At 34.8% G+C, this 27,463-nt stretch overlaps 1 protein-coding gene across 13 annotated transcripts in view; it reads right to left on the reverse strand.

Moving 5' to 3' along the window:
* MARCHF1 (membrane associated ring-CH-type finger 1) overlaps positions 1-27,463 on the reverse strand; it is an 860,279-nt gene that overhangs the window by 294,692 nt on the left and 538,124 nt on the right. For 9 of the 13 annotated variants that reach the window (XM_032413131.1, XM_032413130.1, XM_032413128.1 and 6 more), the window contains one exon: positions 23,645-23,793. The exons of 2 other annotated variants lie outside the window; for them this stretch is intronic. In XM_032413131.1, the coding sequence (XP_032269022.1) occupies positions 23,645-23,755 (111 nt within the window). In that variant the 5' untranslated portion in view covers positions 23,756-23,793. Of the gene's footprint in view, positions 1-23,644; positions 23,794-24,121; positions 25,845-27,463 lie in introns of those variants that run through there. 2 more of the 13 variants (XM_032413136.1, XM_032413122.1) reach the window with 1 other exon arrangement.

Consider the following 27,463-nt stretch of genomic DNA (forward strand, 5'->3'; position numbering starts at 1 on the left):
CTGTGATTTAGCAAAACCAACATACACCGTGTTTCATAGAGTTCATAGAGGAAACAGACAAATATAAGCAAATAAACATGTTGATTAAATAATTGGAAAACATAATAAGTGCTATGAGGAAACAACAGGTGTTGGACAGAATAACTTACTTTCAAAGGCTAGAAGGCTGCTATGAGGATATAAGATTTATGCTTAGCTCCATAAGTCCATGGATAATTCAGGAAGCAGCCAGGAAGTGTATGGAGTTGTTCCCAACAGAGATAACAACACGATCAAAGGAGGCACAACAGATAAACAATATTAGCAAACCTAACTTATAAATGACAATATTGAGGTATTTCCCACAATTCCCACGAAGAAAAACTGGGTAAAATTTATGAGCTCCTTACAGTTATCTCTGCAGAATTAATGACTACAAAATATGTTTTACAGTCTAAGATTATGTAAACTTATGTTCCTTGTGCATATAGAAAATATGAACATTTTCATTTTTAGAATCAAGAAGGGAATCAGTAATAAAAACATCTTCTTTTCACTGCCATTCCCAACGGAAACTAAAAGTATTCATATTAGATTCAGTCTTATACCAGCTCTGAGAGGGAGATAGTAATGAATGTCTCCTTATATTCATTCAGCTTAGATTGAATAAGATATGTACTGGTATAGAGCTTTTTACTTATGAGCCTCTTCTGGGAATATTGATGCTTTGTGGAGCTTCAGTTGTCTGTTAATAATCAGATTTTTGACCAATATATTGACTTTTTCTTAGGATTGGATTAGGAAAGTCATAAGGAGAGACAAGTAGGCATTTCAAGGATCAAAAACTAGCTGAAGATTACAACACATGACATTTTTGTAGGGGATTATTTTAATCAGTCACATTATAAAAAATACGAACCGAGGTCAAATAATGTCTTTTTAATATCTGGATTAAATTTGTACTCTAACTGACATGATTTATAAATCCACTGATTAAATAAGTTGGTTAAAATAGTGAATTATTTCTGACATTGAATTCAATGCTTCTTTTTAGACTGTAAGTTCCTTTAAGGCAAAAGGCTTCACAAAAACAGAGTGCCCCTCAGCTTAGTCCAATGCTTGTCATATGGTTAGCATTCAGTAAGACATGGCTGACCAGAGAACTTTCTACTAGTTAAGGCCAATGAAGTTAATCGTGGATATAGTTCAGGGATGCTTTGTAAGTTACAGGTAATATTGTTAATTCTATGTACCCTATACATAAATTGAACCTATTTTGCAATTTTGCAAAATTGAACTGAATGGACCATACAATTAGACATACTGCCAATGAAAATAAGACTTTTTTCTTGACTGGAGACTTAAACCAATACAGCTAACCGAAGCACAAATCTAAACAAAAATCAGGCTCTGGTGTAAATGTGCTTATTGGAATGCATGACACTGGTGTTGATTCAGAGAATCAGAGATGAGACATAACTATGTGTGTTCTACCCCCAGCAAACACCCACACCCACACACGTGCACACCCACACAGACTCCTCTGGTGATCCTGATATCCGTCATAATTGACAACTTTTACTTTTGGTTTACTTTTTAAATGTTCCTGTTTCTTTACTACTTGCTCTTAACTTTATAGAAGCATCTTGAATGATAGTAGGAGAGTGAAATGAAGCATGAGAAATAACTGAGTCATATTCACCTGGTTTTCCTACTTGCTTTTACATTTTATATCATTCTTATTTTTCTCATTTTTTAATAAAATCTAATGCTTCAGCCATTACAGAACTTTCTTTGTTCTGTGATTATTTTTCTTACAGGAAACATGACTTTTAAGTAATGCAGCCGAATGGAGGCACATTTCAAGGGATTAAAATGAATATTTTTAAGAAACTAAAGTAAAAACTTTTTATTGATGTGCAAGTAAAACTGATGTCGATAGAGAGAGATAGGGGGGTTAAAAATAGGAAAAGTAAGTAAGTGTTCAGTTTTATATGCACAAGTCCTCAAAGACAACTTCCAAGGAAAAATTCGTTGGTAAAATAATTCGCTGTGGACAATAAAATTCCATTTTAATTTCTCCCTTAGCCCTGAATAGTGGATATTCTGGTTATGTGAATCTGTGTCATATGTTAGGAAAAACTAGGTCAAAAAAACAAGTGCTATGGGCTCTAGATTTTTTTTAAAGACAGATTCATCAGAGACATTTATAATTTCTACATCTTGAATTCCTGTTAAACAAAAGCATAAGACAGTCTTTAAAGGTTCTAGACAGGGAGTATACAGCTACTTGTGTATTCGATTGAAGAACAAAAGCATGGACTTCTCATCCTGCTAAGGTCATTCTCTTCAAATGAGCACACAGGTTCAGGAGGGATGCACAAGGAACAAAGACTCGGGGAAGGGGCACCTAGCCAGACAGGCTGAGCAACTGAATCCACTCTGGAGTGTGGGGTGCTGGAGAACACAACCAGAACCCTTTCACACCCCAAAAAGCAAGAAAAAAGAGCATGTGAAAAGGAAGATACTTTTTTTTAATCTGCATTTCTGACCATTTGATGCATACTTCCTCACTCAGTGCCTACCTGTGGTGGATTTCCAAAGAACTTATTTTACTCAGAGATGCTCAAAACAGTTTGTGAAACACCATCATATTTTGAAAAGAAATGATGAGAATTTTTCCATCCTTACTCTGCAATATAGAGGCAGAGAAGAACAGAGGACCCATTTTAGCTAATATAAAAACCCAAATTCAAGGTGTTTGAATATCATTTCATAGAACCTACTATAGACACTCTGTGTCACTAGCATACTTGTAACTTTCCCTTTTGACTTACATATTTTCAAACACACCAATTTAAATCACCCAAAGGGCAAGAAACTTCGATATTGAGAAATTGCAAATCTCCTATTGCTCTTTCCGCAGCACCTGGTGGCCCTTCCCTGGATGTTTAGGGAAGTGCACGCAGACCCAGAGTAAAGGCAAAGAGGAATCACGACTGCTCTTCTCCCTGGACTGTATGGTGATCACATACACACCAACGTCAAAAACCCAAACTTCCATCTCTTGCAAACACTCTTCCTGCCAGCACTACTTTGGGAAATGCAAGCTTATATTATGAATTTAAAATCTTCCTTACAGGTTTGTACTAAAGAGAATGTGAACAGCTATGTTTGTGTGTAAATTAATTAGATAAACAGTTGGACCACAGGCCCCACTACACACAAGAGAGAACCTTCTCACCTTTTCCAGCAGACAGGTTAGTAACTTGTCTTTGCCTGACTTCCTAATTTTCTGAAACTAATTTTTCAAATAGCAGATAGATGGTATCTGGCCAGTCTAGTTTCTGGTTTAGTTTCTAAAATATAGTGTTTATAGCCTGGAGCAATGGTGAAATGTCAGGACTTTGTGGGTAAATTCAAATTGTAAACATTTTAATTAGAACCTCCAAAAGTTTAATTCAAAATATTTGAGGATTCCAGGAATGGGTTTCATTTTATAGCTGGCTCCAGTTTCTTATCTGTTTCACTGTTTGGAAGATAACTGCAGACTAGATCTAACAATGCCTGATAAACCCAAAAGTTTTCACAGATTATCTAAGAATATTTCTTCTTCTTTTTTCTGCTTATCATTGATACACATACTTTTATCGTTGCAATCATAGCAAATTGATGGGTCAAGTTGGCCTAAAGGAGTTGGGCTATACCTGGAACAAAGAAAGTCCAGAAGGGAGAGGAAGGGAATGTTGGAGCTATCAGAGGAGTAGGACAAAAGCCAGAGCTGTCAGGATGCCGAGGACCCTGGGCTGCTCACCCAACCCCTATCCCTCCATCTTTCTAGATTTAGAAAGCGAAAACTGCTTTTCCCAGAATCCCTTGCAGCTAGGGTTCTCATGCAAATTAGGTCCATTGATTACATAATGTCTTGAGATTTAGGGAAGTTGAAATGAGGTCTTCTTTCTGGTGCTTGGGTGTCCCTTGCTGCTTTCTTTCAGTCAAGGCTGTGAAAATGTGAAGGTTCCCCCGCAGCAGTAAAGCATCTGCTATTCGTTTTGTAGATGCGGAGAGACAGTTGTGATCGTGGGTGGGGGCTCTTGTTCCAGCATGGTCGTATTTACTAAATTCAAATCCAAACAGAAGTAAAGGAAAATAAAATGCCAAACTGCCAGATCAAAGTTTTCAGGGAAAAAGGATGCACAAAAGCTCATCCATGACGCAGTGGAAGATAACAGAAAATAGTCCGGAGGAATTTGTCAGTTGGCATTCAGCATTTCTGTGTTTTGTTTTGTTTTCAGTTTATGTGGCAATTATTTGGTGTGGCAGAGTTTGAACCATCTAAGGAATTTATGTTAGTAAATACAGAGGCTGAGTGTGAGGGTCCTCATTCACACACCATACTAACAAGCTTGGAGCATGTTATAGACAATACTGAGCCATTGATGGTTTTAGAGCACTGGGTTCCTTTTATGCTTCGGAAAGACAACTTTCAAGCAAAGTTCAAAACAGATTAGAAACAGTATGACCTGCAAGCAGAAAGACAAATTACGAGACCAGTGAAATATTACAAGGCAAATATGAAGGCACAGACTGAGGAAAGGACAAATTGAAAAGGCGTATATGAGATAGATTTATCAAGAAAGTGACTAAGAGATCGGGGGTACATGACAGGAAAAAATGTACTTTCTAATTTGGGCAAATGGATAAATGTAATGCCTTTCATAAGGATATAGAATGGTACAGAATTCATGGAAATAAGAATTTAGGACTCAGCAAGGTAGAAAGTCAGGATTACATGATCATATGATTATATGATTTCAGTGCTGGTTGATGAGTTGTGTGACCCTGAATCAATCCCTCAATCTTCAAACTCTCTTGTGTGTATAATGGAGGTAATAATATCTGTCTCTACAATATATGTAATTGATGTGAGAATAAAATGAGCTAATGTGACGGTGACATAAAAAATGAAGTTGTTTTCTGATTGTTATTATAACTCATTTGGCAAAACTAGAAAAGTCTAGTAAAAACTCCCCAAACTTGAAAACTTTGATTTAATTTCCTTCATCTAGCTCAGCTGAAAGTTTGTTCCAAAATGTTATTTATTGTTTTTACCTTAGACCGGTGATCTGGGCTACTTTTGTAGCTACACGTTATGGAGCGTGTTATTTTATTTAGAAAGACAACTGAATAAAGTGGACGTAATTCAGAGATTTCTGTGGAAATGGAGACAATTACTGTGGAATAATGTGTTTCAGTTTATTGTGCACACCCTTGTATAACATCAGTCAAAACTTCCCTGAAGCAATTAGAAGGAAAACACAGTGAACTATAATTTCATCATCAGGGCCACATCCACAGTGAGCAATGGGAACCACCAGGGGCCCTGTCTTCATTTTTCAACCATTCTGACAAGCAAAAGGCAATGAACATAAGCCATTTAATGTATTGTCTTGTTACAGTAAAAAAAGAAGCTGCAACATGTTTTTGTACTTCACATATGTTCTTCACCAAGAACACAACAAAACCAAAGAATTGTACTTGTAAATCAGCACCTAAGTTAATTTCATGTTTGACACAGAAATAAAAGCATGTGAAAAGCAATCTTGTTTTATGCACATAAAAGTTGTAACTTTAAGAGAATAGTAACAGGAATTGGACAAAAACCTGTCCAGTTAACTCTACTGAGAAATTATATGGAATGCTTTCTGTCCTTCCAAATGATTTTTGTGATATATAACTAAAATAGGACAGACATGATTGATTATGCTTGCTCAATTTCTATAAAGTGTTATGAGAAAATAGGACTGTTTTCACATATTGAATCTTAAGTCAATCTCTTTATATAAAGTTTTACCTTGTCCTCATTAGGTATATACTCAGATCAGTGTAGCTTTCTAAAAAGGTAGACCTATTTATTATTGCAAAATCACGTAAATACATTAATTATATTTATAGTAAATGAAGTCCAATATAACTAGCATAACATTTTTTTCATCATTTATAGTAATTGTATAGGAAGAGATAAGACCACATCCCGGGTTCTTAAAATCTCAGTCAGAAATCTTTCTAGATAGGTAAGCAGATGAGTAATGCAACTCATCTATGGATTTTTATTTTACTTTATTTTATTTTTTATTATGTTCAGTTAGCCAACATATAGTACATCATTAGTTTTTGACGAAGTGTTCAACAATTCATTAGTTGCGTATAACACCCAGTGCTCATCACAACACGTATCCTCCTTAATACCCACCACCCGGTTACCCCATCCCCCCCACCTTCCTTCTGCAACCCTCAGTTTTGTTTCCCGGAGTCCAGAGTTTCTCATGGTTTGTCTCTTTCTCTGATTTCTTCCCAGTTTTCCCACCCTTCCCCTGTGGTCCTCCGTGCTATTCCTTATGTTCCACATATGAGTGAAACCATATGATAATTGTCTTTCTCTGCTTGACTTATTTCATTTAGCATAATCCCCTCCAGTTCCATCCATGTCGATGCAAATGGTGGGTATTCATCCTTACTGATGGCTGAGTAATATTCCACTGTATATAAGGAATATTACTCATCTATGGATTTTGACTATACATCTCAAACTTGAGAATTTCAAATGTATTTCAAAATCATACATGATTAGTTTACATAAAAAGTTAATATATCTAGAAAAAGTTTCTTTTTCTTTCTTTATTATTACCTGGCTTAGTAACAAGGGAAAATTTGCCTGAAATGTCTTGATCTCAGTTTTCCCATCTATAACATGGAAAAAATAATATAATAAAGTGTCTCTTGGAAGAAAAAATAAAAATGAACTGGATTTAGCTTGGCACCATTTCCCTGGAATAGGCTGGTGATGGGCAATATATGATAGTCCTGAGCAAGATTGAATGAAATATTTATTCCTTTTCTTAGAGTCAGGAATTAGCTTAAAGCTTTCTAGAATATTTCCAGTGACAAGCTTCCCTGTAATTGGAAGAAGCTGGCTTTATAGGGATCCATCTTCAGAACCCTACCTACATGGTAGTTGTAATTTATTTTCTAATGAACACTTATTCTTTACCTTACACTTCAGGGCTTGTTAAAAGATGTACCTTAGTCTCTCTACTATAAGGAATAAAGTTCCACCTTTGGAATAAGGTAGACAAAGACAAGGAATAAGAAGGGTCCTACTGGCCAAAGCTAACAGAGTGGTGGAAACAGTAATCATCAGCAGAGGAAAGTGTCCGCCCTCGAAACAGTGATACCAAGTGGACCACTGGCAGCAATAAGCATAGAGGCTGCTCGATCACAAGGCTATTACAGAAGAATATGGGAGAATCATTTGAAGTAGAATTTTAGGTGACTAAGTTGAAGCAAATCATTCTAATATGAGTTTTAATAATTGCTCTAAATATAAGATAGTTTGGTAGAGATAAGAATGCAATTTTGGTGGGGAGGGACATTAAAATCACCATATACTTATAATCAGAGGGAAGTTAAATATCTAATTTAAAGATACACCACTAATGAGTGGCAGATTCAGAACTGAAAATACCACGAATCAGTCAGAGGCAGCATTAGGAGCTAGGAGGACTGAATTCTCCAAACAGGGCTATAGGACTTGGTCAAATCAGTTAAATATTCTGAACTTTGCCCATGATTACACAAGCAGGAAGTGGCAGAACTATGATTCAAATTAAAGTAATAGGAACAAAGAAACAGCTGGAACACATGCAAAAATGGTAAGATAGTAGATTTAAACACCAAAATTAAAAGTCACCAGATTAAACTCAATTAAAAAGCAAATATTTCTCATGTGGATAAAAAAGTACAACCATTAATGACATATATATATATATATGGCAAAACTTAAATATAATGATAGCGAAAAATGAAAGTAATAATAATGTAAAAAAAGATGTATCATACAAAAACTAATAAAAAGAAAGTTGGTATAACTAAAATAATATCGAAGTAGACTTTAAGGGAAGAATCACTACTGTGAATAAAGAAGAACATTTTATACTGATAAAGTGGTTAGTACATGACAAAGATCAAATTTTATGCAACCAATACCATAGCTTCAAAACATATAAAGCAAAATTGGCAATATTAAAAAGATAAATCTATAATCATAGTGGAAGATAATAACATACCTCCCCGAAACTGCCAGAACAAGCAAACAAAAAGAAAATCAGTGGGGATATAGAATATTTGAAAAACATGATTGACAAACTTGAGCTAATTGAGTTTTATAAAATACTGCAACTGACAAGTACAAAATGCACATTCTTTCCAAGTACATATGAAATATTTATCAAAGTTACCATTTGGTGGAATATAGAGCTATATGAACAAATTTCAAAAGATTGAAATAAATAATAAAATGATAACTAGAAAATACCCCAAAATTTGAAAGCTAAGAAATATACGTCTAATATCCTATGGGTTAAAAAAAATTCAATGCAAACATGAAACTATTTTGAATCACATGATAGTTTAAAAAAATAATATATTTCCTATATAGGTGATTTTTATAAAAGGGGAAATTTATAGCCTTGAAATGCTTATATCAGAAAATAGGAAAGTTGATATTCAGTGATCTAAGTATCTGTCTCAAGAAATTAGAAAATAAACAACAAATTGTACTCAAAGTAAATAGAAGAAAGAAAATAGTAAATCAAAAGAACAAAATAATTAAATTTAAAAAGAAAATTCAGCCAAGACAACTGAGTAAGGAAAGAACAGTCTTTCTAGTTAGTGGTAGATAGTACTAGAAATAACCGGATTATATGAATTCCCACATTCAAAACAATGAATGTGGATCCGTCCCACCCACCATGTGCAAAGATTAACTCAAAGTGGCTCACAGACCTAAATGTAAGAGCTAAAAATATAAAATCCTCAGAAGAAAACACAGGAGTAAATCTTTGGGATTTCTGGTGATTTCTGGTCAGGCAGTAATTTCTTGCATCCAATAGTACAGCACAAGCAGTAAAAGAGAAAATTGACAAGTTGGATTTCATCAAAATAAAATGGTTTTGTGCTTCAAAGAACATCATCAAGAAAGTGAAAAGACAATTCCCAAACTGGGAGAAAAATATTTGCAAATATTTCCATCTATAAAAATCATATATAATAGGGGAAATGTGTCCAGAACATATAAGTAATTCTGAACAAGTCAGGAATAAAAAGACAACTGAATGACATTTTTTTTAAAGAAGATATATGGGTGGCTAATAAATACCTGAAAACATGCTCACTATCATTAGTCATTAGGCAAATTAAAAATCAAAATCACAATGACCATTTATGCTTGTTAGGAGGTTATAATTAAAAAGCCAGATAATAATAAGTGCTGGAGAGAATGTAGAGAAACTGAAAATGTAGAGAAACCTCATACATTCCTGGTGAAAATTTAAAATGGTACGGCCACTATAGAAAACATTGTGGCAGTTCCTCATATTGTTAAATATAGAGTTAAATATGGCCACTTGATTCTACTTGTAAGTTTCTAATGAAGAAAATGAAAATGTATTCTCATATAAATACTTGTAATGAATGCTCATAACAGCATCATTCACAATAGCCAAGAAATGGAAACAACTCAAATCAACTGATGAATGAATAACAAAACGTGGTATATTCATACAATGGGATACTATTTGGCAATAGAAAGGAATAAAGTACTGACACACTACTACAAGATGGATGAACCTCAAAAACATCATGCTGAGAAAAAAAAGATGCTCCTGCAGGGCTCAGGCAGTTAAGTGTCTAACTTTTGATTTTTGGCTCAGGTCATGATCTCAGGGAGATTGAGCCCTGAATTAAGATTCTCTCTTAAGATTCTCTCTCTCCCTATCCCTCTGTCCCTTCCCCCCATGTAAGTGTTCTCTATCTCTCTCTAAACAACCAACCAAACAAACAAAAAATCATGTTAAGTAAAAGAAGTAAGTCACAAAAGACCACATATTGTATAATTTCATTTGTACAGGATATTTAGAATAGACAAATCTATAGAGACAAAAGTAGATTGGTAGTTGCCTAAGGGCTGGTGAGTGACTGCTAATGGATAAAAATTTCTTTGGGGATGCTGACAGTGTTTTAAAATTAAATTACACTGATGGTTGCACAACTCTGTATATATACTAAAAATTATTGAATTATACACTTTAAATGAGTAGACTTGATAGTATTTAAAATATATCTCAATAGAGCTGTTAAGAAAAAAAAAATATACAAGAAAAAATGACAAAGTATAAAATTTGTTCTTTGAAATATAATGGTTATAACTAGCAAAAAATATCATGATAAAAAGAGACTAATTAAAAATACCAATTTCAGAAAGGAAAATAGGGCATCATTACAGCTCTTATAGGCATTAAAAATAATATAATCAATTTTATGCTAATAAGTTTGAGAACCTAATATTATATTTGGATGAAATGGTCATATTTCTAGAAAAACATCACATCAAAACTGATAGAGAAATGAAATAAATTCTGCTTTCCATATTTCTCAAATTTGTTAAAATCTCTTTTCATTGTCATGGATTTGTTCTTTTTTGTGTATTCATATAATACTTCTTTGGGATCTTAGGAAGACAAAGGAGTAAATCACTACCCTGAAAGGGAAGTACACATTTGAATAGAAAAGCAAATATTAAAGGAAAGTAGATGATTCGAGAGAGACAATTTTAATCTAATAAGAAAACATCACTTTGTCCCTTTTAAATAAGAAGGTAGAGTAAAATCAAACATTTTTTATGGAGAAGCAGACTTATTTTTAATCTTTGCTCTGCATTTCCTTGTGTATAACAAAATCAATGTACTATAGTAACACAAAGATTAGCAAACACATTGCATAAAGACTAGGTAAAAGAACATGTTTTCTTAAACATTTTTCACTGTTAAGCATGTCTCTGTAATACAAAGAATTAATACAAGTCAGTGGCGGCAGACCTAATCCTAAGACATTTCAGAAAACATAGTGAATAATGTGGTTCTGGGCTTTGATAAAACACTGTGCACATAACTGCACTTATTTTTAAGTTTATTCTTATATTGAAGAGGTAATAACAACATCAACAATGTTATGCACACTGAATAGCACTGGTTTGTCTCATCTCCACAGGTGAAATTACTCAACCCATGGAAACAGGACAACTAATTTTTGTTTGCAGTGTCATCGCTGAATATGCAATAAAATTTGGTTGGTGTGATGCTGTATCTGTGAAAATTGACAAGTTGGTAACTGCAGTGTGAAAGCTATTTCATTTTTTATCTTTAAAGAAAAACTGGATCGTTAAATTAAATTTTATTCCTGTGGGCTGCATTGAACACATAGAAACCAGGTGTCTAAGTTCCCATATCTGCATTTGAGTTGCTGGTTTCCTAATGTGGAGTTACAAAGCTGTACTTATGAATTATGCCACTTAATAATTACAGTTGACAATTACTAAGGTAATATAAAAATAATTTAAAAGCCCATCAACTGAAAGGTTGCTTTTAACCTAAGGGATTTGCCTCATATGTTGAAAAGACATTTTACTGGATGATACTGTGCTAAATCGTTAAAACAAATTAAGCCAACACAAGAGAATATATTAAATAACGTTATCCCTTTCCCCAGAAACGTAGTTGATAATTATTAGTATCCAATAGGATAATCAACCAATTATTTCAAATATAAATCCAGAAAGTATGTTTTTCATCTCCAAATTCATTTTAAACACTATTTAAACTACATTTCATTTGCACTTTAGCATTTAGTAGGTGCAAATAAAAATCTCAGAAGAGATTACCACTCCTATATAAATGCACTAAATTGACCTATGCCCAATCCTGATAAATCCCCTTGGCAAATATTTAGCCAAAACCTAAGTTTTCCTATCTGTGAAATGTTACGAGAATATTAAAAATGACAAATATATATTAATATACATAACATGTGTATGTATAATACATTTATACAAAGTGTATATATATACAATATAATATATACAATCTCTTTAATATATAAAATACACACAATATATATGCAATGTCATATATAATGTATTATTCAACAAAATGTGCAACAAATTCAGATTTAAATGTGAATCTCAATTAAACTTATTTCTAATAAAGTCAGTGTTTTACCTTTCCCTGGGCATATTCTTTGCAGCATAGAAAAGTGTATTAGAGGGACACCTGCGTGGCTCAGTTGGTTAAGTGTTTGACTTTGGCTCAGGTCACCATCTCAGGGTCTTGGGATCAAGCCCCACTTCAGGCTCAGGGCGGAGTCTGCTTGTCCCTCTCCTGCTCCCTCTGCTCCTCCCCCCACTTGTGCTCTTCTTGTCTCTCTCTGTCAAATAAATAAATAAAATCTTAAAAGAAAATAAAAGTGTATTTGACCATGGATGCTTGAATAAGACTTAGTAGCAGGGTAAACTTTGGCAAGTCACGGCTTTCCTCTGTAAAATGGGGATTTTGTACATTTCACAGAGTCCTGTAGTGAGGATTAAATGAGCTGTTAACATGTCAGGTGCTCAGAACAGTGCCTGGTACACAGCATATATTCAACAAATGTTAACTGTTATTGTATTATTTTTCCCACTGTATGTTTTGCCAAGTGAGCAAATCCATATACATTTACACGTACATGTTTCCTCCCCAAAAGAATATGTTTTGACACACAGCTCCTCTGCGCTGTTCACTGGGAAGGCTCATTGTTCTCTCAATGGAACCTACCTTCATATGGCCACTAAATTACTACATGTTGCATATTAAGGCTGAATAAATTATACAAAAATATTTAGTTTAATTCCACTATCTATGGAAAGTACAACCTTTACTATTAGTTTAAGTGTATTTCTCTCAGTTCCTGAAGATGATTCTGCTTACTTATTACACCAAATAGATGATATGTCTTTAAAAGTAAACACTGGGGTGCCTGGGTGGCTCAGTCATTAAGTGTCTGCCTTCAGTTCAGGTCATGATCCCAGGGTCCTGGGACTGAGCCCTGCGTCGGGCTCCTTGTTCAGTGGGAAGCCTGCTTCTCCCACTCCCACTCCCCCAGCTTGTGTTCTCTCTCTCGCTGTGTCTCTCTCTGTCAAATAATAAAATCTTAAAAAAAAAAAAAGTGAACAGAATACAGACGTTTAATTTTTCCATGATAAATGTTTATACAGAGTCATAGAATGCCCCTTTCTCTTCTCTCCTTACCACCATCCTCTTTATACCACCAACTCTTAGTGGTCTTTGGGGAACACTCTAACCTCCACAGCTGGGTTAGGTACCCATGTAAGGGCTCCTCAACACCCTTTGTGTATGCCCATTCTACTCTTGATCTATTCGTTTACTTATTTTCTTCACTAGGTTCTTGAGGTTAAGCACCGTGTCTTTTTCCCTCCAATGATATGTATTTATTGCATAGTATAGTGCTTGGTACATAGCTGACTCTCAATAGAGACTAGTTAAATGAATAAATGAAGAGACCTTCTAAACCGAGTGAACAGTTCTGAATCACTGATTTCCTCTGTGATTCATTTACCTTTGTTTTGTTCCACGATAACAGACAGATCTGGAGCCCCAAACTACAGCTCAACAATTCACAACCCTGATACCAAACAACTTGTTCATTAGGTAGTGCAGTAATTATAATGGTGGATTAGAGGAGAAGTTATTTGGGGCGCCTGGGTGGCTCAGGAGGTCACATGTCCGACTCTTGATTTCATTTCAGGTCATGATCTCAGGTCATGATCTCAGGATCTTGATTTCATCTCAGGTCATGATCTCAGGTCATGATCTCAGGGTCCTTAGATCAAGCCCTGTGTCCTCGGGCTCCACAATCAGCAGGGAGTCTGCTTGGGATTCTCTCTATCTCCCTCTGCCCCTCCCCCAGCTTGCACTCTCTCGCTTTCTCTCTCTCTCTCTCTTCTAATAAATAAATAAATCTTAAAAAAAAAAGAGAGAAAAGCTGTTCTAGGATAAGAATCGTCATGTTATGTCAGGTAACTGCCTGCCAAATATTTATATGAATAAAATATTCTCTATAAAGTAGCGTAGAGGACTGGAAACATTTAGAACTCCAGATTCCTGCTCTGTCACTTTTCTAATCTTTCTCAACCGTAGTTTCTCTGTCTGTGTAATGAGAACAGCAAAACCTACTTTCAGAGTTACCATGAAGTTTTGAGATACATCTAAACTCTTCAGGATAGAAAAGGCATTAAAAACCTATTATATTATTAATTATTGTGTTTTGAGATATAAATTTACCTAAGACCTCTATCCTACTTGTTTTTTGAATAAGATTGAATAAGATTGCTGCACAGAAATAGCTCTGGATTCTTCAGTCCTACTCTGACGTGTTCCACTTATTTCCCGGTGCAATTTTTATTCTGAGGCAAAAACAAGCTGACTTGACAAATATCAAGTCAACTTATCCTCCCTGCCCCCTCTCTATAAAGCACAACACTCCCACAAAAGCAAGGACAAAGAAGAAATCTTTGCCATCTGTGTCATTTGTGAGTGGAGAAAAACAGTTTGCCACAATTCCACATACACACAGGAGGCCTCTCTTATTTGGCTATATGCAACTCTGCTCATTGGTCCTCATAATGAAATTAAAATATTTGAAAATCAATGTGTTCTAAATACTATACAGATAGTAGAATTCAACAACTATTGAGGATTCAACATCTTTCTGAGGGGCTCACAATTTAATTTGTATCTAAATTAAACAGACAGACATGACACATTTTGATAACAAGCAGCTGTGAACATGATCTCATGATTTACTCCTTAGAGGAAAAGATCTCTTCATATGAGGAGCATTTTTAGATCAATTATTACTATTGTGAATAATCATGTTTTGACACTGTTCAGTAACTACACAATTAAAGTTAATACATTATTTTAAGCTGCACAGTGAATGTAATTTTTCTTCCTAGTGTGATGTTTGAAGCACCAATCTCCCCCTTTGCATTCTTTAATTCAATCTGTTTCCATAACAACCACTGGGATATATTTTTAATGATTTTACTTTCTTACAAAAATCAAAGCTCTTGAAAGGCATAATGTCTTTTATTTAATTTCCCTCATTTGCATTTTATAGTTATTCTAATAAAATTTTAGGTTTCATTCACTATTGCCTTTGGCAGTACTTAGTAAAGGCTTTGTAATAGCGATTAAAAACAATAACTGATAAATGATCAAATAAGAAAGAATTAAAAGGGAAAAGAAAATGAGGTTTAAAAAAACTCTACAAATTCTTCTTTCCTGACATAATCTATTTTCAGAATGCATAAAGACCACTGCACAATGAACAACTGGCCCACTTGCTCAAAGAAGTAAGGTGAGCCTGTTGAAAATAAGTCTGTGGGTTTAATGGGAAATTTAATATACTCAAGTTCCTCTTATATTTCCATTTTATTTGGTTGCTAAGAGAGGTAATGTTTGTGGGACAATACCAGTCCATTTTCTATAGGCAGACATATGATTTCCTTCGGTCTGATAAGGCTAAAAGTGAATGATGGGCACAGTTGGGAAGTAAGTGAGGACAATGATTCTGGCAAATATTAATTGGTTAAGTGTGATTTTTTAATTAAGGACAAATTTACATTTCACTGCCTTATGCATTGAGCAAACTCCCTCCAATACTTACTTCTTACTGTAAGCAGAATCTTATTTCAGTAGAATGTACACTTTATAATCATGATTTTAGTTTCCAAAACTTGAACTATGTATTTTGGTCATAGAAACCACCTCAGAATTGTTTGATCTTTAAGATGAGTTCTTCCATATCTTAAGGCATATGGTATTTCTAATAAGAAGAAGGGATTTAATATATGAGATATTACACTTAATAGAGCTTTATAAACAAACAAACAAAACTCACTTTCACTTAATTCATGCTCTCTGCTCAAGCTGTTTATCCATTCCACAAATTTTATTAATTTCCTGTTATGTTTCAAACACCAGGGATACAGATCTAAATAAGACAGATCTTCCCTTTTTCATCTTATATCCAAGTGGTAGAGAAACAGAAAAATAAACCAACACATACTCATATTTATATAAATATTTTAAGATAAAGGTGAGTCTGCGAAAAAAAAGCAACACAGAATTGGCATAGAGTGAATGGGTGAGGCATAATTGGGTGCGATTCTAGAAGCAACTCTAATCAAGGTTGTTAGGATAGATACGCCAAGTCCTGAACGAAGAAACTAGCCAAGGAAACATCTAGAAAAAGAAACTTTTGGGTATATAATCTACATCACAGATACAGCCCTCATACCCATCTCCATAACTTATCTAATAAACATCACCTCCATATTACTAATTTATGAAGCAGATACTTTCTTCCTCAGTTTGGTATGCTAACATCTGTGCTAACATCAACAGTCGACCTGGATCAAATTTTATGGTCAATAATCAAAAGGATGTAATTCTTCTCCCCAATTTGGTGATTAAATAATATATATTAGATTCAATACAACATACTCTAATCAATTTAACCAATTCCACTGCTGAATGTTATGAATAGAAGGCAAACAATTTAAAACATTTTGTTAATTTTAATACAAAGTACTTCAACCTACTAGACTTGGATATGGTTATGCATAGCAAATAATATCCACTCCACCTCATTTTTACAAGTTTTGGTTTAGAATAAGGAAAAAAATGTTATATTCATCTGTCTATAGCAAAATCTCTGACTTTTTACCTTTGTTTTCATCAAATTTTGCTCTTTTGTGATATTATTTACTTAAATGGTGAGATCATTGTAATTAATTTAAGTTATATAAATTCTATGCATTTATTCATCTTCTGTTTGATATCCAGGGGATGTCAGTATTCACCAAATGATAAAGAATGGGATTCTAAATGAAAAAGTCTCAAGTGCAGGTGCTGATTTTTTCTATATTATACAAATATCCAAGTGGGCTAGTTTAATATAAAACCAAGGAAATAACAGTAGAGCCTATGAGCAATAAGAATAACAAAAAAGGTGATAATGATATGACTCTTCAATTAAAACGTACATTCCATTTACATGTTTCTAAAAGGAAAAATAAAAGTGCTTCATTTTCACTGCTGATTTTTCATAAGCTTAATAAGTAGGAACTTTAACCTTCAACATAACTGTCCTATTTTGAAAATAAAAGATTATGACACAATGAAACATGAATCTTTTTAACTGCATGTTTTATTAATAAACACTTACCAGACTGTGTAAGGAGGTACTTTGCCCAAGTAGCTGAAAATTTGATTTTTTAAATGTGTATTTTTAAATTAATTAGTTAATTAATTTAATTAATTTATTTAATTTAAATTCAATTAGCCAACATATAGTACATCATTAGTTTTTGATGTAGTGTTCAATGATTCATTAGTTGCATAGGTCTTATTTTTAGAGAGGCTTTATAGCAAATTGGAAAAATCTTAAGATTTAAAATCAGACAAAATTCAGACTTACTATTTCTCCCTTCTTACTTGCTACTGAGACAAATTATTTAACCTTTCTGAGTTAGGATATTTTCACTTGTATAACGCAAACAACAGTATCAACTTCTCATAATGGGTGTGGCATATAAATAACCTAGAAATTAGAAGACCTGTGGCCTTATGATTTGAATTACCCAAAACTCTTAAGAACATCTCTGTATCATTATCTATTTGAATAATTAAATTTATATTGTGTTCATCTCAGTATGGTTGTGAGCTATAATGAAACAATGGACATAAAGACTGCTTTGAAAATTATATAGCTTTATAAATGTATTACATACAGATATATAAAACCTTGAAAGCCTTCTTATCTAGTCTTCCTTCTTTAGTCTATTATAGAGTTGCAAGCACCTCATAGAAAGATGCAAAATGTGCCCTGAGCTGATGAATACATGGTTGGAAGTGGCAAATCACCTCATCAAACACATCAAGTGACACTTTGTTCTTCTTCTCTACCTAATGATAATCTACTTATAGCCTCAAAGTCTCATCATTGATTATAGGAAAGTAATTTTCTCTGGAGTCATTGCTGACTACCTAAAAAAAATGACATTTTTGATCTCCCTATTTTGTCTTCCATAGATATTTTTCAACTCATAAAATTGTTCCCCTTTTCATTCTGATTATTATGATCTCCTTTACTTTCATTTTAAATTTAATATTGAAACTCTGATTTGATTCAGGATATTGCTTACGGGTACAGTCAATATAGGGCATTTTGCTTTTATTATTAACATGTAAGCTGTGTTACATTAAATTTAAAAGAGAAATTTCTTCCCTACCTTGTCATACAAGGGGCTCTCCCACCCCTTTGGTGCAACTGTGAAGATAGTTGCTTAATAAACATAATCTCTCAAACCTCTCAATGTTTTTATTCAATTTGAAACATTTATGCTAAATTAATATTTTCTGAATTTAAAAAGCAGGTGGTCTGAATTGCCTTATAGATAAAAACAACAACAACAACAACAAAAAACCTATCTGGGCACCTGGGTGGCAAAGTTGGTTAAGCATCTGCCTTCGGCTCAGGTCATGATCTCAGGGTCCTGGGATGGAGTCCCCTGTGAGTTTCCTGCTCAGCAGGGAGTGTCCTTCTCCCTCTTCCTCTCCCTTGTCCCTCCTCCTGGCTCCCACACTTTCTCTCTCTCTCTCTTTCTCTCTCATAAATAAATAAAATCTAAAAAAATCTATTCTTTTCAATTAGGTCAGTTATTGATGACACAGTGGTGAAAATGGTTATAAAATTGGTCATACTTATATGTCAGTCAGTGCAGAGCAGATAATAATCTAACAGTCATATATAACCGTGAGATTATAAAGAAAAGGCCCTATTTGTCTTTATGCCACACTATCATGTATTATTACCTCATTCACAATCTTTGTGTTTAGCTAAATGCATACAATTCAAATAATGACTGTTTCCCCCCAAACTGAGGAGACATGACAGAGTGGCCCTCCAGATTTAGACTGTTTGGACTGCTGGAATCCCAGCCTCACCAATATTACCTGGGTCACTTTGGGCAGGTTTTTAAATTTCTCTGTGCCTCAGTTTCTGTATACAACTTAACCAGTTTCCTTTCCAAAATGGATAATGGTTATACCTACCTCATCAGATTCTTGGGAATATTAAAAATGAGAGTATGTGTTAAATACTTAGAAAACTCCTGGCACTTAATAATCAGCCATCTCCCTTTTCCTCCTCCTCATCATTACCACCACCATCTTTAGATGGGGTATGATTTGTACAGGAAAGCCTCAAATGCTCTGGATGACAGCAGAGGAGTAACAATAAAATACGGATATGCAAAATGGAAATGTAAGACAAACTTCTACCTCTCAAAGGAATGCATTTGTGGTAAAGGCTGGCTGAGTGCTCTCAATTTCCTTATTCTAGTCATATAAGAATACCATATTTCCCATCATTCTGACAGATACACTGGGGCATGTCATTGATTTCCAGCCAAGGGCATCAAGTGATATGCATCACTTCCAAACTTAACCAGATATCTCCATGGCCACCCATTCATTCTTTCCCTTATTTTATCTGATAAACTCAGATGTCCTTTGTTTAAGATAGTAGTCCCAAGAGATGGAAGGAGTAGGGATCCCGGCATTCATTGTTGGAGAGTCAAATGACCTTTATCAGAGTGGGTCACGAGCAAAAGTAAAGCTCAATCATGGTAAGCCTTTGAAATTTCTGAGTTGATTTGTTAAAGCTCCTATTCTTAATTTTTTATACTGATTACTAAGCTAATACTACTCAGCGCTAAAGCAGTTCTTCCATCTTCCACTTCAAGATGTTGGAGCTAGGGGCCTTCAAACCAGATTTCTCCTTTGACATTTACCTCTTGGTCAGCTTCTGCCAATACTAGTGCTAATGGAAACTAGAAGACAGGGGGAGAAAATGGATTTGCTTCTTCTTGCTTACCCTGTTTCTGCTAGTGTCATCCCAGCAATGATTTTGTAAGTCAGCAGTGGAAGATGGGTCCAGTTTCTAAGTTTTTTTTCACACTCCCGTAACTATTGTTATTGCACTATCCCCCCTTCTTCCCACTTGAACATGCAAGGATTGAGAAGAGCCTCTCCTTCAGGGTTCATGTCCAAGATCCTCAGGATCTCCTACATCATCTGAGAAGCATCCCTTCTCAAAGTCTGAGGTGTAATCCTGAGGGGACTCTCCTTCAGCCTTTTAGGTTCAAATAACTCCTTCCTCCTCCCAGTGTTATCTTTCTGGATGGTTGTTACTTTTTGCAGTTACTAAACATATATACATTTTTTTTTTTTACTTTTTCAGCCCTCCAAGAGCCAATTAAATAAATATTCACATTACATTCTTTGTTAGAATTACTATTTCCTGTTTTCCTTCCTGTACCCCAACTTTTATAACTACCCAAATACAGAAATTGGTAGCCAAAACCTGTTACCATAACAAAAATCTAAAGTATGTGGCATTTGCTTAGTGGCTGGGCAGTGGGTGGCAAGGAAACCAATTTCAAAAGTAGAAAGCCATCTATTTGATGTTTTGGCAAAACTCTTGGCAAAAGTGCTGTTTGAATTAACTTGAGAGGCAGACAGTGAGCCTGCTGGGCTGGAAACACTCAAAATAGATTGAAAAACAAAACTTAATAATATATGTTAACAGTTATTGGCTACATTCAGCAAAGTGTTAAAAGAAGCTCAGGAACTAGTATAAAAGCAGATCTGACTGGGCATAGAGAGACTATAGAAGTTTGGGGCCTTATTGGACAAAATGTCTGGCTTCTTCTAAACCCTAAATGATGGGATATGACATTAATGCAAGTGTTGAGTAATAAAGATGCAGTAAAAATGCACATTTGTATAAAGTGACTCAAGGCAAATATGAGATTTAGAGCTGACACTGAGTAAAACTTCTCAGTTGAACAAAGTATCTCTGTACAAAGATCAGGTTAAGGTTGTGATCCTCCAGCCTAATTTTCAAGATAATATCATCTTGAGAAAGAGGCATGAAAGAAGAGAAAGTCAAGGGCATCCAAGAAAGAACTTTCTTAGGCACATGGACTATGAGGAAGCAAATTGATCAGAATCCTACAAAGATTTCTGAAAATTGTAGTACTAAAAGACCATGATCCCAGAAATACAAACCTTGAAATATGTAAGACTTAAAACAACTCTTGGTCCCATAATTTTCCCAAAATAGGAAAAAAAAATATTTTAAGGCTCTATAACCCTCAATAGGCACTTTAAATGTTGACAAGGAGAATAAAAGAAAATGAAGAACTTCGCAGAGAGACATCCAGAGGCCAGAGAGAACCATAAACAAAGATCTCCCAGGGAGCAGGGTCAAAGCCTATTCAAGGATCCTCCCTGACCACTAGGTTAGGGAGACTTTATAATGTCTGTCCAGCAGGATTTCACTTCTGATTTCCATGTATATCTGATTCTTTCTTTTTCCAAGCATGAGTATTATTGTGGTTTCCCTCATCCTACTCTTCTCCTATATATTGGGTATATATGGATGTGGGAGCTGGTTGCAAAATACAGATAATTTATTCATAGGTGGTTCACCATCATCATCATTTGATGAGGACAGTAAATAACTGGTGCTCATGGACTTGAACTGAATCCAGTGACTGAAATACTTTTGTTATTTCTCTTGGAAAGTAATAATCTTTTTTCATGAGGGAGTGGAAACATGACTTGAATATTTGGCAGCCAGAAGGGAGGTCTATGGCAGAGATGTATTGGGTGCTCCCTAATTCCATCTGCTCTTCTTAGTCATATGGCTTCCTAACATTTACCAGCCTCCCTTGCAGTTCAGATGGGGCCATGAGACTAGGTTTGGTCAATGGAAGGATATGCAAACATTCAAGGCTGTTCCATAATAACACATGCACAATGGCTCCCATAGTCTCTTCCTTTCTCTCAGGAACCTAAGAAGCCATGTCCTTAAGAAGGCAGCATTAAAAGATGAAAGGAGTATGTATCTTTGAATCATCACTTGACAGTGAAGGAGGCTAACTAAGACACATAGGCTATGACATAAGAAAGACATTTTACTTTTCTATGTTGAGAAAGAGATGTTGAAATTGTTTCAGTGGCTAGAATCTATCCACCTAATACGGCATTAGATTTTAAAATATGAATTACTGGATTTATTAAATTGGTAACTTGATGAATTTTCCTTTTACTAAAAGTATCTGGATGAGAAGAAAATGTCATCCAGAAAGTGAGGCAGCCTGGTATAGTAGACTAAAGCCTCGCCTTGAGAATCCTGGCTTCTAGCAATCCTTTTATCATTTACTAGCTAAGTGACACTGGGAAAGTCAATTAATTTCTCTGGGCCACAGTCCACATCTGGAAAATTAAGCTAATATTAGGTTACCCAATTATAGGAGAAAGCCAGGCCAAATGTTTACTCAAGAATTTTTATGGTTTTGATCTATGGTTCTATGAAATAGAAATTAATCACTAAAACCATTCTAATAAAAGCACAGAAGTAACTTTTTTTATTTTAATATTTTTAGCCTTTGCATGATACCTGACAAAGTCCAGCTTTATTTATAAATATTGTGTAATACATTTTTAAATGATGTTAACTCATGGCAAGCAGTTTTATTGAAAATAATAATTTACAAAAGATCATGTTAGAGTGAGATGAAACAGTGCAGATGATAATTTCAAAAAATTTATTCCCCAGAACTTTGACTATGTCATTACATTATGCACATTTCTTCATACCCTCAGCCCTCTCTTCACAATCTAAGATGATGGAATTTAAGCAGGATTCCCACTTCTATGTTTTGTCAACTGAATGCCCACTCCTTCAGGTGGTTTCTCTTGATATTCACTCAATAATGTTTACTCAGGATCATTATTTCTATTTAAAATAGTGGAACTTAGCAAATAACTCTAGAGTAAAAAATAAATCTAAAAACTTTGCTCATATTTAATTATATGTTTATCAACTAATAAATCAGGCTAATGAAAACAACCTGTGTTCATATAAAATGGCAAAACAATAATTAAAATATATCTAACATGTCAATTTAAAACTTAGAGACTAAATTAAATTTTTCTTCTTTAAATCAAAATGAAGAATGTTGCAGCCAAATCTAAACAAAGATTGCATAAAACCCCTTTTGCTAATGAGTTCTCTCTTCCTAATCACTGGGAAACAATGGCTAGCTACAGCTGGGTATTTGAACTTAAAGCAGAAAACAAAACATGAAAGAGTATATTACTGATTCAGTCTTCAAATTATTTTTGTCATTCTTTAATTCACAATTTTGTATAAAATTTATAATTTTAATCCTCTTTTCAGAGATTTTTAGAATATATATAGGAAAACACAGAAGGCTTGATTCTGATTTTTCATTATTTTTGGATAACTCTGTACTCATTTTCCTCCACTGATTCCATTACACAAACGTACGTTGCAAGATATGAACTTTAAGTTAACTCTTTAAGGTTGCTAACATAATGGTGTGGCGAGGTTCAAAGAAATACAAAGAAAAAGAAATTGTTGTTTTGTCTGAATTAAGCTAATAGTAGATGATATTAGATATTAATATAAATTATACTGAATCTATATGAACAATATAATGCAAATATTATTGTAAACAAGAATAATGTTTACTTAAAAAGTTATCCCTTTCCACATTCCCTTAGCATTCCATTTACATACAAGCCATTTTGAGGAAAAATAACTTTTCACTCACCAATGCGGAGGTTTGTGAGGCATCAGCCAAATCCCCTGAGATCTCAGGTGTTCGCGTGTTGTTTGGGATTCTGTGAGGGTTACGGGCTATCGCTTCACACCAGCCCAGCATTTTCTCCTTCCTCTTATCCCTTTTCAATTTCTGAAATTCTGAAAATAATTTACATTCCCTGAAACAGGTCACTTATTTTAGTTGTCTGTTTTTGGAAAATGCACATAATTGAAATTAAATAAGCAATGTAATGACGTACTAATGGACACATTTTATTTTAGTCAGAAGTTATGGGGGTGGGGGGAGAAGAATATGCTGATTATTAATAATATCCCAAAGACACAAGGCAATGAAAACAGTACATATCGATTCAAAGAGCCTAACATATTTTATATTCCAATTTGTGATGCTTCTAGACTGTGGGAATTCCTTGCATCAGGTTCTAAGTATTATTTTCAAGAATCAGTTTATAACATGAGTTCTTACCTTGGGAACTAAAAACAATTCCAGTTCCTGATATATATACATATTTCAATGACATCTAAAATTAGGCAGAGCTTTTCAGCTGAATGCCCTACAGATACAAAATAAATTGAACACCAGTCAGTGATAAAGACTACTCATTCTGGCAGTGGCATGATTATCTCCCTCATAAAGTTATGCCAACTGAAGAAGGAGAAATTTTAGTGCAAGCATGGTACAGGTAGTACATGACATCCATCACCCCATCACCAGTACAGTCTATTAAAAAATAATAACTTAAAAATTTTCTCCACTGTATCCTGAGTAAAAGTATTCTACAACTGTCTAGCTTTCCAGAATATTCCATTTGGGGAAGTTTTTGTTTCTGTTTTTCATCTCTGAAAAAGTATTATGAACAATGACTTTTTAATGTGATGGAGAAAACATTGTTTCCCTTGTAAAGTTTTATAGCCTACTTTTCCACTCCACCACACTCAGTAATTAGAAATAGTTTATTGCAGGTCTTTAGTTAAATGCATTACACTGTCAATTAAATATCAAAAATAATGTAGAGTAATTATTTTTCACAGCATCCAAAGCAATTAGCAATCTGGTGGTTTATAACATTTCAGAGATTCAAAATAGCACATTCCATAGCACTAAGAAAAGTAACATAAAGAAAGGTTGCACTAACAGATTGATGAGTTATTACTCTAAATGACAAAATACTCAAGTTAAATGGATCTGAAAAATGTAAATAGGGCAGTTATAAAAAAACAAAAACAAAAACAAAAAACAAACTTATTCGGGCAGTTCAAGATGGCAGCATAGGAAGACCCTGAACTTACCTCCTCCCATGGACACACCAAATCTATAGCTACATATAGAAAATTCTCTCTGAAAACAATGTGAAAACCAGCTGAACAGCTCCTCCACAACAAAGGATAAAAAGAACACACTGAGATGGGTAGGAGATGCAGAGATATGGTCTTGCCAAAATCCCTGCCCTCAGTGTGGAGACCCACAAGCAAGAGGGATCTCACAAATTAAAAGCATATCCCTGAGAAGCAAGGGGCACAAGCCTCACATCAGGGACCTCAACCCTTAGGACTTGCACCAGAGATACAAGCCCCCAAAAGTCTGGTTTGAAAACCAAAAAGTCTTATATCCAGGAGAGCCAAGGGGCCATAGGAAACTGAGACTTCTAACCTAAAGGGTTTGCACAGGTTCATTTGCCCTGGGACCCAGCACAAAAGCAGCAGGTTGAAAATGGTTAACAATGTATGAAGAAGATTCACTGGCCACCCTTAAAGCATCTCTGGAGGGTCAGAGGCCTATTGGAACTCTCTCTAGGAACAAAGGTGCTGGTGTGTGTAATTTTTGCACTCTCTCTCTACCTTGTCTTCAGTGACTGCACTGACCCTCAACCCTGACATGCTAAACCCAGCAGGTGGGCATGTTCCAGCCTGGTGCTTCCCCCCAGCCCTGCCCTGCTAAACCCATTAAAAGCAACAGGTGCATGTAGTCCTTTCAGGGTATGTCACTTGAACACCTGGCTCTGGTGGCCATGGGAGCTTGTGTTTCTGGGCTCCATGAGACTGAAACAATCAAAGACAGTTCTGGGAAGGCTCTAACCCCAAGGCACTGAAATACCTGCCATCTTTCTGTGACTACTTCTTCAAGACAGAGAGAGATAGCTGTTTTGCCTAATACACAGAAACAGAGAGAGCCAAGCAAAGTGAGAAAACAGAAGAATAAGTTCCAAATGAAAGAACAAGATAAAACCCTAGGAAAAAAGTTAATGAAATGGAGATAAGTAATTTCTTTGATAAAGACTTCAAAATAATGGTCATAAAGATACTCACCGATCTCAGAAGAAGAATGGATGAAAGGAACAAGAAATTCAACATGGAGATAAGAAAATATAAGAGAGTACCAAGCAGAAGTCACAGACTTGAAGAATACAATAACTGAACTGAAAAATATACTAGAGGAGTTCAACAGCAGACTAGTTGATGCAGAAGAGAAGATCAGTGACCTGGAAGACAAAAGTAGAACTCACCCAAACACAGCACAAAAAGAACAAAAAAGTTCAAAAAGTGAAGACAGCTCAAAGGGCCTATGGAAAAACATTAAGCAGAACAAGATCTGCATTATAGGGGTCATATAAACAATTAAAAAATACCTTGAGACAAATGAAAATAAAAATTCAACATACCAAAATCTATGGGTTGCAGCACAGTAGTTCTAAAAGGGAAGTTCAGGGCTACCTCAAGAAACATGAAAATTCTCAAATACTATCTAACTTTACACCTAAAGGAATAAGAAAAAGGGGAACAGATGATGCCCAAAGTTAGTAGAATGAAGGAAATAACAAAGACTAGAGCAGAAATAAATAAAGATTAAAAAGACAACAGAAAAGATCAGTGAAACTAAGAGCTGGTTATCAACAAAACTGAAAAACCTCAGCTAGATTAACTAAGAAAAAAAAAGGGGGGGCTCATAAATGAAATCAGAAATGAAAAAGAAGTTACAACTAATCCCCCCAAAATACAAAGGATCATAAGAGACTACTATGAAAAATTATATGCCAACAAATTGGATAACCTAGAAGAAATGGGCATAGTCCTAGAAACATACAATCTTCTAAGACGGAATCATAAAGAAATAGAAAATCTGAATAGAACAATTGCCAGCAAGGAGATTAAATCAAAAACCTCCCCTCAAACAAAAATCCAGGACCAGATGGCCTCACTGGTGAATTCTACCAAACATTCAAAGATTTAATACATATCCTTCTCAAACTCTCCAAAAAAATCAAAGAGGAGGGAATCTTTCTAAACTCATTTGACAAGGCCAGCATTACTCTGCTACCAAAACTGGAGAAGGACACCTGCCCCCCACCACACACACACACATACGATGACAGACCAATATCCCTGATGAACACAGATGCAAAAATTCTCAACACAATATTAGCAAATCAAATTCAACAATATATTAACAAGATCATACATCATGATCAAGTGGGATTTATCCAGGGATGCAAGGATGGTTCGACATCTACAAATCAACCAACATGCTACACCACATTAACAAAATGAAGGATAAAAATCATATATGATCATCTCAATAGATGCAGAAACAGCATTTGAGAAAAATTCAATATTCATGTTTGATAAAAACTCTCAACAAAACATGTATAGAGGAAATATACCTCAACATAATAAAGGCCATATATAACAAGCTCATAGCTGACATCATACTCAATAGTGAAAAGATTTTAGTTTTTCTTCTAAGATCAGGAACAGCACAAGGATGCCAACGCCTACCATTTTTATTCAACATAGTATTGAAAATCCTAGC

The sequence above is a fragment of the Phoca vitulina genome, unplaced genomic scaffold, assembly GCF_004348235.1.
Source record: "Phoca vitulina isolate PV1807 unplaced genomic scaffold, GSC_HSeal_1.0 scaffold14, whole genome shotgun sequence".
Classification (NCBI taxonomy): Eukaryota; Metazoa; Chordata; class Mammalia; order Carnivora; family Phocidae; genus Phoca; species Phoca vitulina.